This window comes from Corylus avellana, chromosome 2 (assembly GCF_965113065.1).
Source record: "Corylus avellana chromosome 2, dhCorAvel1.hap1.2, whole genome shotgun sequence".
In the NCBI taxonomy this organism is placed as follows: domain Eukaryota; kingdom Viridiplantae; phylum Streptophyta; class Magnoliopsida; order Fagales; family Betulaceae; genus Corylus; species Corylus avellana.
The window spans coordinates 12755336-12767408 of record NC_142491.1 but is presented as its reverse complement, the minus strand read 5'-3'; the positions used below and the strand labels follow the sequence as shown (position 1 = coordinate 12767408).

Genomic DNA, 12073 nt, shown 5'->3' with positions numbered 1-12073 from the left:
GGATAAAATACCTTGGAGGTTGTCTCTGCTTTTGGGTATGAAGGGGGAGGGTTGGGATGTTACGGCCAAGTGGTGTTATGACAGTATGAGGCACAACAACAACTGGCAGCCTGCATGGAATTGAAGATTCAACATATCTCACGTAGGGCGAATGTGGTGGCACACAACTTTGCAAAACTGGCACTTTCCAGTGAGGAGGAGCATTTTTGGACTTATGGGCTGTGTTTGCCAAGAGGATGGACCAGATCAAACCTCATTCCCAAATTTTATTTTATTTTTTATTTTTAAATTAACTCTAATATTCTTATTTTTTATATCACATCAATCACTTTTTATTACTATTCAAATAAAAAAATCATTACAAAATATTTTTTTTTTTTCACTTATTTTACACAAAACATTCTTACTTCTTCTTCTTTTTTTTTTTTTTTTTTTTTTTTTTTTATATCAATCAAATCTACTACAGTACCATTTCACTCATTTTTTCCATTTTATTGCCAAACACAGCCAGACCCAAGGACCCAAAGTCCCCAATTTTTTTTTTTTTTTTTTTTTTTTCAAAATCAATCCCAACATTCTTATTTTTTACATCACATCAATATTTTTTTATTATTATTCAAGTAAAAAAATGACTACAAAATAAAATTTTTTTTTTTTTCATACAAAACATTCTTAATTTTTTTTCTCACATCAATCAAATCTACTATAGTACCGGCCCACTCCATTTTTCAAGCCCCTTCCCAAACACAGCCATGTTTGGCAAATAGCTTGAAAAAGGAAGTGGATCGAACTGTAGCAGATTTGATTGATGTGAAAAAAAAGTAAGAATATTTTGTATAAAAAAGTGAAACATTTTATTTTGTAGTGATTTTTTTATTTGAATAGTAATAAAAAGTGATTGATATAATGTAAAAAGTAAGAATATTGAAATTGATTTTGAAAAGAATTTTTTGAGTTTTTGAGTCTGGTCTGACCCACTCCTTTGTCAAACGTAGTCATGATTTCCCTTGTAGTATTCAACTTCTTGCACTTGCTAAGCAGGGTCATTAAAATTTCTATGGAATTATCCTTTTTTCTAAAAAAAAAAAAAAAAATGTGAGGTTAAAAGTGGATAACTTTAATCACTTTTATTAAATTGACTCATTAAAATAACTAAAAAATGATTTTGGTGGGACAGGAAATGCTCTTATCCAGTTGTACCCTTTTTATTTTTTATTGTTTGGTTTTGTAATCCAGTCGTTTCTTCTAGTCTTTCTACCGGTGACACTACCACACAGGGAGAGGAGCCCGGTTTTTGAAGACATTTGATTCCGTCTAGCACTGTAAGTAATTACCTCATCTTTTGCATCAAATCTTGCAGTGAGTGAGATAGAGGCAGAGAGAGGGGGAGATCTGGCACCCCTCTTACCGCCAGATATCTGGCGGTCATATGCAAGATCTGAATATCATGGATTTGGCTTTCTTATGGTTTAAAAAACAACGGTCAAGATTGTAATTCTCTTTAAAATCTAAAAAAGCTAAAGAACGAAGAAGATTGGGTAATGCCATAAAAGTGGGAAGTACAGTGCCTACTTTTGACAAGCAGAGTTTCTATTGAATTTTGTGTTACTGTGCTCTTCCTTTTATTGTTTTTTATTATGCTCCTAAAACCATTCGGATTTACTAACAGATTACACATGGAGACAAAGGCTGTCTCGTGTGCTGCTGTTCTTGAAGTTCTTGATAAAGATAATTATGTGGATTGGAGAGTTCGGGTAAAAACCTATTTAATGGCTCAATGTCTTTGGGACATTGTGGAAGGTACCTATGAACCTCCGAAGGATAAGGCTTGGAGGAAGAAAAATTCCATGGCTTTACATTTGATCCAGATTTCATGCGGGTCGGACGCATTTTCAAAGATTAAGGATATTAGTTCCGCCAAATTTGCTTGGAGAACTTTGGAAAGAAAGTACGATGTCCCGGAAAATACTGTCTCAGGTATTTCTCTCCCTATCCTTTCTATGGAATGCACATGCCTAAACAGGCTAAACATTATCAATGTAAAATAAGCATAAAATGCAAATAAATGATAAAACTTATATTACAAAAAGGAAAAACTACTCATTTGATTTTGATCCATCAAGTTTGCACTTGTGTCAAACTCATCTTTGTGGTACTAAAAGTATCCTAAAGATTCTCATGGTAGCAAGCAACTATGCCATATGCAACTTACAATTGGGTATGATATGGATTCATGTGTGCATTGTAACCCATTTCGTCCAACTGTTAGACTGCACTAATCATTTTGGATCCTAAATATTTTCATGATAATTTTGATACTCCACGATTAGTTTAATACAATTGCAAACCCCAAAGAACAAATAAGAACATTCCTAATGGATGAGCCAAATTTTTATGCAAAATGACTCCCCAAAACTCACTTTATCTACTTTAATTAATGAATTTTTAAATGTCTCCGACATCTGATTAGTTATATTTTTATCTATATCATTTAAATATTATTTTTTTATAAGAATTGTATTTTTATTTAATATCCTATTTTTCAACTTTTGGGAAAAAAAAGATGTGAAGAGAGAGGTAGTAGGATAAATTTTTGGAAAAAGGGAGACGTGAAAGAGAAATAATGGGAGAAAATTTTGGAAAAAGTGAAAACAGGTGAGAAATAATAAAAAAACTAAAATGGCTCATTCAAAAGTGCCTCTACATATAGGTTTTTTTTTTTTTTTTTTTTTTTGTGAATCTAATAAAATATCAATTTTACCTTTTTTTTTTCCTTCTCCAATGCAAGGCTTATTTTACAAATTTAAGGAGCCATTTTAGATGAAAGTGTCATTTGGCTCTTTCATTGGGAATGCTCTAAGGAAAAATTAAGTACATTTATGCTCTATAACTACCAACCAATTTGTATATCCCCCAATCGTGCACTATTTGTGTTGTCCCCTTTCTTCGCTCAAATGACAAAAATAACACTGATAACAAATATATATATATATATATATATATATATATATATATATTCTGAATTACTATGACCTTTTCTGTTAACATTTCTGATTTTTTTTTAATAGATTTTATTTCCTGATTTTTTTATTTTTTTTTTATTTTTTATTTTTTTTTTATCATGAATATTTTTATCATTCTAGATCATACAACTCTAATGGTAGATTAAGTGAGACATTGTAAAAATTGTACCATTACGGGGACATTGCAAATTTTTTGATAGTTAAAGGGGGATAAATTTAATTTTCCTAATAAGTAATTATTAAAAAAAAAAAAAAAAACTAAAAGCAAAGTTAAAATGTGCTAGTTCCTAAGTAAATTAAAAAAAAAAAAAAAAGAAAAAAAAAAGAAAAAGAAAAGGAAAAGCTGGACATAAAGAAAGAAAGAAAAAGAAAACTCATTTAACGGAGTGGATTGTGGAGCTGTCCCCAAAATCATGATTCAATGATCTGGCCCCTAAAAGCAAGTCCAACAAGGCCACTAATGAAATCAAAAGAGGAGATACTTTGGTAAACTGGTAAGCGATGAACAAGTCACCAAATCTCACGACTATACCAAACATCAATCTTGAAAATGGTCATAACCTTTTGTTCCGGCTGAACATTTAGTTTTTGAACACAATAGATATTTCTTAGATAATGTTTTTAATTTACAAATATATTTAAAGAAAAATTAATTAAGTATAAAAATTAAGATAGCATACTATATATATAGAAAGAATAATGAACAGAGTTTTCTTTATCATTCAAACACAAAGGTCCCTCCAATCTCATGCTGATGTGTATCAAAAGTTATAAAAAAAAAATTATAAAAGAGTTATTACATTTTTCTTGTGCAAATAAATTTTACTTTTATAATGAAAATTTTCAAAATATGATCCGATAGTGACAAGAAAAACTTGGCAGGGATGTACAACGACGAGAGCACACACCATGGTGAGTATTTGGCCTTATGCAAGGATTTGCGGAGTGGTGAGTTGAACGATGCAATAGAGTTCTTTATGCTCCAACCAGATGCAGTAAATGCAAAAATCACAATTTTGGGCCAGACGGCTCTTCATATTGCCGTTGCTGCGGGACATTTGCATATAGTGGAGCAGTTGATCGGGCTAATGTGGGAAAAAGCTTTGGAAATAGAAGATGACCAGGGAAATACAGCTCTATTTGAGGCACTTTTTATTGGAAACCGGAAGATGGCAGAGTGTATGCTTAGCAAGAACAAGAACTTGGTCAGCATTGGAAATAAGTCAAATATACTTCCAGTTGTTATGGCTATTCAGCTTGGGTATACAGACTTGGCTCGCTATCTCTATCTTCAAACTCCATTGGAAGATTTGAAGCCAGAAAAAGGCATCAATGGCGCTACACTTTTTACCCAGGCTATATATACCAGAAGTTTAGGTAAGAACTCTTCGTCTAACTATCCATCGGTTGTTATTTCTAATTATTTGAAATCTTCGCAATATAAATCCCTTCTTGTTCAATGTTTTTCTGTATTCTGGCACAAAAAAAACAGATATTGCTTTGGATCTAATCCAGCATTGTCCACGTTTGACCCTTGCTATAGACAGAGAAAATTGCTCTCCTTTGTACGCGTTGTCCGCTATGCCTTATGAATTCCCGACTGGAGATCAGCTCATGTTTTGGAAACGATGGATCTACGCTTGTTAGTACCACTCTCTCTCGTTTGCTTTTCATTAAATTGTTCTGGTTGAAAATTTTGATATTCAAAGAAGAATTTGTTTCATGCTTTACATTGAAATTCTCATAGCATTATATACAGCTAGTGAACGCTAATTTACAACATAAAGAATTTAAAAATAATAAAGCGAGCTCAACAATTTCCCTTAGAAGATCAGTTTCCTATTGGAGTCATGATCTGGTTTCCTTGTGAAGAATGAGGTGCCTTTCCTGCAAGTTTTCATTTTTTCACATAGAGGGTATGTTACACATTATTCTTTCAATCGTCTCTTTTTGCAAATCCAATGGATCGGCAAGTTGAATTTGTGGACTCATGTGAGTGCCACTCAAATTCAAAGGTGAATTCATTCATTTATTATATGGAGAGGATTGAAAGAATAATTTTTATCATTTCTCTTCACATAATTTGGTATAGCACGCTCTTTCCGTGTAAATTAGCTGCAAAGTGCCTCAACCTTCCGCTGATTAGCTTCACAATTTGTAGCTTAATTGTTGTGATCTCCACAATCTGCAGCTTGAATTTCGTATCCTGCAGCACCAACTCTGTTTGGAATGCCAGCTGCAGAATATTGTCTAACATTCCTCCACAAGGTGAAGGGGATAGAACACTCCATCAACTTGGATTTTAATTGAGTAAAGCAAGAGGAGGAAAGACCCTTTGTAAAAATATGGGAAAACTTTTGCAATGTCCCCCACAAAGTTTAATAACTTTTAATTTAGTATATAAAAATTGAAAGTTCAATACACTAAACTAAGAGTTTTTAAACTTTAGGGAGGTAATTACAAAAGTGATAGAAATGCAAGGGATTAAGTGGAGTTTTCCCTAAAAATAACTACAAGTTGATCATCCTTGGAAATAAACTTGATAAGAAGATTGCATTTAACAACTTTTCCACAAACAAAATGATAATTGACCTTAATGTGTTTTGTACAAGCATGAAACACTCGATTGGAAGCCAACGATAATGCTAACATTATCACACTAAATAAGTGGAGTAGAGAGAAGTGGATGAATTTCCTTGAATAACATTTGAAGCTAGTAAAGTTTAGTGGCAGCAATGGCAAGGGACCTAGATTCGGCTTTAGTGTTTGACTTAGAATCCACGAATTGCTTCTTGGCACTCCAAGATACCAAACAATTCCCAAAAAAGAACGGCATAACCTGAAGTGGAATGCCTATCATCAGTGCAACGTGCTCAATCATAATTGCAATGGGCTCAAGTGCGAACTTGCTGCAATGCAGTGTAGTTGAATGCCCAAGAAAAAATGTAGAGGACCAAGGTCCTTGAGTGGGAACTCTTGTTGCATGTTAGTGATCAAGTACATGGTAAGAAAAGCATCAGTACCAGTGACACTGATGTCATACACAGATCACTATAAATAAATGAATATTGTTTGTTACATATAAACCCATCACCCGAACCTATGGGTCGAAGGCCCAATGATCCGAGAAAGCCCGGTACATCCAAATGGGCTCATTGAATGCGACCCAGCACAAAGCAATGGATACGGCGTCGTCTCTTACACTCTCGAACAGCCAAAGACCAAATATTGGGCCTCAATGAATCTCTTGCACTTAACATCCAGATGTTTCTATCATAATCAGGATATAACTCGGTTACGCGGACAGCTCGCACATAACAAGATCACTGAAACGGTTATGATCCTGCTCTTAAAGACTCCTGATAGATACATGCCATCCTCGGAATCTAGTTAATATACGTAACGGCCTCTTACCGATCATAAAGGAAGGAGACACGAATATTAACTCTACCAGCCGTTACGCCCAAATCCCGGATCATCCACTCGGTCATCATAAACCACCTCTGCATGATCAACTATAAAAGGCCTCACTTCAAAGGTACGAAGGACCACTAAGACATATACTAAGCTTACATACACATTGACTTAAGCATCAGAGGAGAAACCGCCGGCCAACACCCGGCGCGTCCTCTTAACGTGTGCTCTAGTTTTGCAAGTCTTATAGAAAGGTGAACAACGAAAGGCATAGCTCGGAGACTTGGATTCCCTTAAGTTCACCACACCGGAAACTGCTTCAACAATTTGGCACCGTCTGTGGGAATAACTAAGCCGTTCTTACAAAAACAATATCTGTAATAATGGTGAATACGAGATCAAGAAGCCGAGCCTGCACCGAAAAACCATCGGCCTAGATCAACCGAAGAACCACTGGCACACCAGAACGCCGGTGACAAGGAGCGCATTGCTTCTCTCGTAGCACAAATGGCGCTTCTAATCCAGTAGAATGAAGAACTGCGACTCCAATTTTCATCTCCATCTCAAATCAATCAGGCTGAATAGTCGGATGGGCAAAGAAATCACGGTCATCACTCCGATTGCGGGGACCTCCATTTTGACGGTCACAGCCAACAAGGTGAGAGTCGCCCTCCCCCGCTCAGCCATACTCGCCGAGGCGAAAACTCCCGCAAAACGGCAGAACCACAACCAATCACAGCTCTGCAAGGGGAAGCAGACAAAGCTTTGGCAGAACTTAAGACTAAACTGAAGGCTATGGAGAAGAAGGAGAAGTATAAGACTGCCGTGGTAAGCAAGCTCTTTGTTGGAACGGAGACGCCCTTCACCAAGCAAGTAATCGATCACCCACTTCCCAACAAATTTAAAACACCACAAATCCCGAGCTACAATGGAGTCGGAGATCCAATCGAGCATCTGGAGAATTATCAGATGCACCTGACGTTGCATGCCATTCTCGAAAATGCAGCGGGATCGGGGTTGTGTTCGAAGGGCCTGACGGTGAAAAATGTTAAGCAGCTATGCAATTGAAATTCAACACCACCAACAACGAAGCTGAATATGAAGCCATGATCCCAGGAATGAACATGGCGAGGGAAATAGGAGTAAAAAACCTAGAGGTCAGAAGTAATTCCCAGGTAGTGGTTGGACACATTCGAGGAGAGTATGAGGCTCGGGGAAGCAAGATGAAGAAATATTTGGCAAAAGTAAAAGAGATCATGAAAATTCTTCGACAAAATAACTTTTACAAAAGTACCCAAAGAGGAAAACTCGCAGGCAGATGCCTTAACTCGTATGGGCTCCGCTACCGAGGAAGAACTTATATCGGTTGATCACCCAATCCAGGAGCTAGCCGAACCCTCGATTGCCAAACAAATCAAGTGGCGTGCAATGAGAAGAAAGAGCAATGTCCAGATTGGGGCCACGATATTCTACAATTTCTCAAGGAGGGCAAGTTGCCATCCGACAACAAGTTAACACGGAAGATTCACATTTAAGCAGCACGTTACACACTAGTTGACGATGTCCTATATTGGAGGGATTACACCTTCCCTCTGCTCAAGTGCCTATCAAAGGATGAAGCCGCATACGTGCTCAGAGAAATTCACGAGGGGGTGTGCGGCAGCCGCTTGGGAGGAAGAATGTTAGCTCACAAAGCTATCCGAGCAGGGTATTATTGGCTGCGAATGAATCAAGATTCTCATGAAATGATAAAACATTGCGACAAATGCCAACGATTCGACAAAATACTAGCCAATCCGCCGGAAGAATTAAGCCCGGTTTCGGCCCCATGGCCCTTCGCACAATGGAGGGTTGACTTAGTGGGCCCACTCCGAACGGAAAAAGGAGGGTGTCAGTTTGTCGTGGTTGATGTTGACTATTTTACTAAATGGGCAGACGCCGAAGCGTTAGCCACTATAACCACTGGGAATATAAGGAATTTTCTCTGGAAAGCAATCGTTTGTCGGTACGACATCCCACATGCTTTTGTAACCGACAACGGAAAACAATTCGATTGCGAACCTTTCCGAAATTGGTGTGTCGAAATCCATATCAGAAACTACTTCTCGTCTCCCGGACACCCTTAGGCCAGAAGCCAAACACCATTATATTGCAATTGTCGAAGGGGTCCAAGACGAACCCATTCGAGTCTATTATGGGCCATGATATTATTTTCTACGTTGAATACCTTGACATGCTTACATGTGTCGGCATCAATTTTATATTGGGCACGTGTTGCTCGAGTATGCTCACTAGTGTCCTTATGCAAACCATGACCATGCCATGCAAATGTGTTGGCTGATTTAGACACTTTGGCAGGAAAGGACATCAAAAAATTGTCTAAATGTCTCCTAGGTTGATAACAATGTGACGCTGAATAGAACTAACATTGTTCTGATAGCGTATGATAGTAGCAAAAACTAAGAATTGAATATTAAAAAGGGAATTCAAAAAGAGAGGAAATAACATATAGGGAAGGGAAATACCTTAATTGCCTCAAATAAGTAAATAGATAAATAACTCTGAAAGACTGAAATTTAATTGATAGTTTAAACTGAATTGAAAAATAACAAAAACTTTGACAAACCCAGTGATGGTCTCGCCTATGCGGTGGTGTGTTTGACGAGCTGTTTCTCAGCTTTCAGAGTGTTTGGATCTAGAGACAGTGGAGGATTCGGTGAGTTTTGAAACTTCGGCAGTGGAGGAAGCTACCGTTAAGGCTGTTTGAAAACCTCCTCCAGCGAAGGGCTTTATTTGGCGGGGTTTTTTTGGACCGAGTACCGCTTCTTCACCTTCTCTTTCTTCACCTGATGTAAAGGTTGTGTGGCTGTTGAGGAAGACTATTTATGTTCTGCTCTAGAGTTTTTTGGTGGTTCTTCCTCAGGGGTGGCTGAGCTGGGTGAGAGACTTCGCCTCTCTTTCTTCCTCTGATGTCGGAGTGTTGAGCACTTATATATCCTTCTGATTCCAAGTCACAACAAAGGTATTCTCGGAAGGTTAAGGACAATATAGGTGCGCAGCTGAACAAGAAGTTGATGGCCGAGGCTGTGGCGGCCACTCCGTTGGTCGGGGTTGAGGGCTATTCCGAGGTGGTGCTTAATGCGATGGGAGCCACTCCCACTATGGGGTTGACATTTGGGGGTGATGAGAAAAGACTTAAGGATCTTCTTTTGGTTATTGAAGAGGATCGGTATTGTGAAGGTAGAGTTTTTGCCTCAACAACTAAGGGAAGATGGAGCTCAAAAATTTGGAATGCTCCATTAATTTTGAGGCTAGAGATAGTGGCTCTAGTTTGGGTAAAGGCTGAAATGATTTGTGGGTTTAGGACTGCTTTGTGGGTTTAGGGCTTCTTTTTGGGGTTTAGGGGTATGTTTGTGGGTTTAGGGCTTCTTTGGGTTTTAGGGTTCTCTTATGGGGGTCTTTTGTGGACTACCTTTGTTTTCTTGTATATACTTCCTGTATACTTAGAGGCGCCTTATGTTTTTTTATTTTTTTTATTTTTTTTTATTTATAAAATCTTTTATTACTTATAAAAAAAAAAAAATTGTAATTGTAAATTCATAAATTTTATAAAAATAAAAGCCAACTAATTAATCTGAAAAAATTAGGTTTATCACTTTATTCTTTTTCTGAGCTATCACTTTATTATCCCATCTGTATAAGAAATTAGCCTCAGGATGTTATGAATGAGTACATTACATATATCGTGAATCAACAAAAAAAAAAAAAAAAAAAAAGAGAAGGAAAAAGATGAAGCTTCCAAGAACACAAAGTGTAGATCGGGTTCATTGTATGTGTCAATAGAAAAACGTAAGGGAAATTTATTTCGTAAAATTGTGTTTTTGTGGCGGTCGCATTTGCACATCATATATCTGCTTTTATTTGTGTTACCTTTTAAGCGCTGGATGGAGCCAATTGTATTATATTATTTGTTTTAAAAATGCCTTTTTAATTATCATTTGGTCGGTATACTGAAGCTTTATTTTTTTACTCTGTGTGGCTTAAGAGAAAATCGCTCATGTGAGATTAACTTCTTACTTTAGAATCAATGGCCTCTTTTGCTGAAAGGTATACGCATTCCATCGTTTGGCGCCACCGATGAAGTTCGTTTGAACCTTGATAAATTAGAAAAGCGCCAAAGCAATCAGGCATCAGGTATGTTATTGCCTAAACTTTCTTCTCCAATGTTGGCTAGCTTGTGACAATGAAAATCATATTTTGGGCAACTTCATTTTTTTCTTATGCAATTAGATTAATTAATGAAACTGTGACTCATTTTTATCGTGGAAAACAGTATTTGAATAGCTATCAATTCTTCTTTCTGTGTTGCAACATCAACGCAGAAATTACTTTCGCCTTCCACACAATATTACCCAGTAAACATCAAATATAATGCAGCGCGGCATTAAGTAAGATTAAGAAATAGGCAGCAAAAAGAAAATCAAGCAAATGATGATTAAGCTAATATGTGAAAGAAAAAATTCTCATGTTGCATACTGGTACTCGTGTATTATATATATATATATATATATATATATATATATACACTATAGTATGTTCTACTGTATATGAAATATAGGATAAACACAATTCTAAATAGAACCAAAAAAAAAAAAAAAAAAGTAGAGAAATAGATACTAGTGAAAACGTAGTTGTGCATTCATTCAAACTCCAAAACTCAAGAACAAGAAGATGAATGAAGGGAAGCCTAAAAAGAGAGTCAATTGGCGTTTAGAAACAAAGAGCAAAAAAAGAGTATGTAGAAAAAGACACTGATAAAAAAAAGTTGGAAGTTCATAGCTTTACTAGTTTTATGTGGTGCGGAGATGAACATATAAACTGGAGATCGGAGTGATTTACAGTTTCAAACTTTCAATTTTGTGGTTGTATTGCCTAAAAGAAATGAGAGTAGTATAGGAGTAAACGAAGTTTTCTAGAAAAAAAAAAAAAAAAAAAGGAATAAACAGAGCTAACGTGCTCTTTGGACTTCTTTTTGTTTCGAATATGTCAGCTCTCTACCTTCTAGCTATAACAATGTACACTTGTACCTAACAAAATTTGGCTTGAAAGCAAGCCTTCGAGCTACTTATCCTTACAAATTACTTACACAATCACCATTCGTATACAAAAGTTAAAAGACTTGAAAGAAAGCTTGTGTCCTCTTGGTTTTATTTTACACATAAGTTAAAAGACACATAAAAGAGTTAGAAGACCGACTTTGTCTAACAAAAAAAACAAAAAAAAAAAAAAAAGCTTGGGGAAAAATCGCTCGAAGAGGCTATAAGCTCATTTCTACAAGAGTTCTCCTAAAAATTCAATTTTTTCCTTTTCTTTTTAAGTATGGTGGGGGCCATCCCCCACTAGTCCCCATGTGGCTCTACCATTGCTTGCAAGGCAGAGAGGAAAAAAGATCGAAGACTTTTCAGTAGTGCCGGCGGGATACCTCCAGTGCTTCAATTTAGAAACGTTGATAAAGAAATCTCTCTAAGAGGGTGATAGCTGGGAGAAGAGTGTAATGCAAGGATGATAGAGTATGGTGTATGCACTGGCCCACCGGGGATGATTATCTTTCCTTTCTTATGCAAAATATTTTCCCA

General features: G+C 36.7%; 1 protein-coding gene across 1 annotated transcript in view; it reads left to right on the top strand.

The window, feature by feature from the left end:
* Positions 1-1676: 1676 nt before the first annotated feature.
* Positions 1677-12073, top strand: part of LOC148587361 (uncharacterized) — a 29396-nt gene continuing 18999 nt past the window's right edge. The window contains exons 1-4 of the mRNA XM_088512560.1: positions 1677-1977; positions 3906-4400; positions 4516-4665; positions 10545-10631. Coding sequence (XP_088368686.1) covers positions 1677-1977; positions 3906-4400; positions 4516-4665; positions 10545-10631 — 1033 coding nt within the window. The remainder of the gene's footprint in view (positions 1978-3905; positions 4401-4515; positions 4666-10544; positions 10632-12073) is intronic.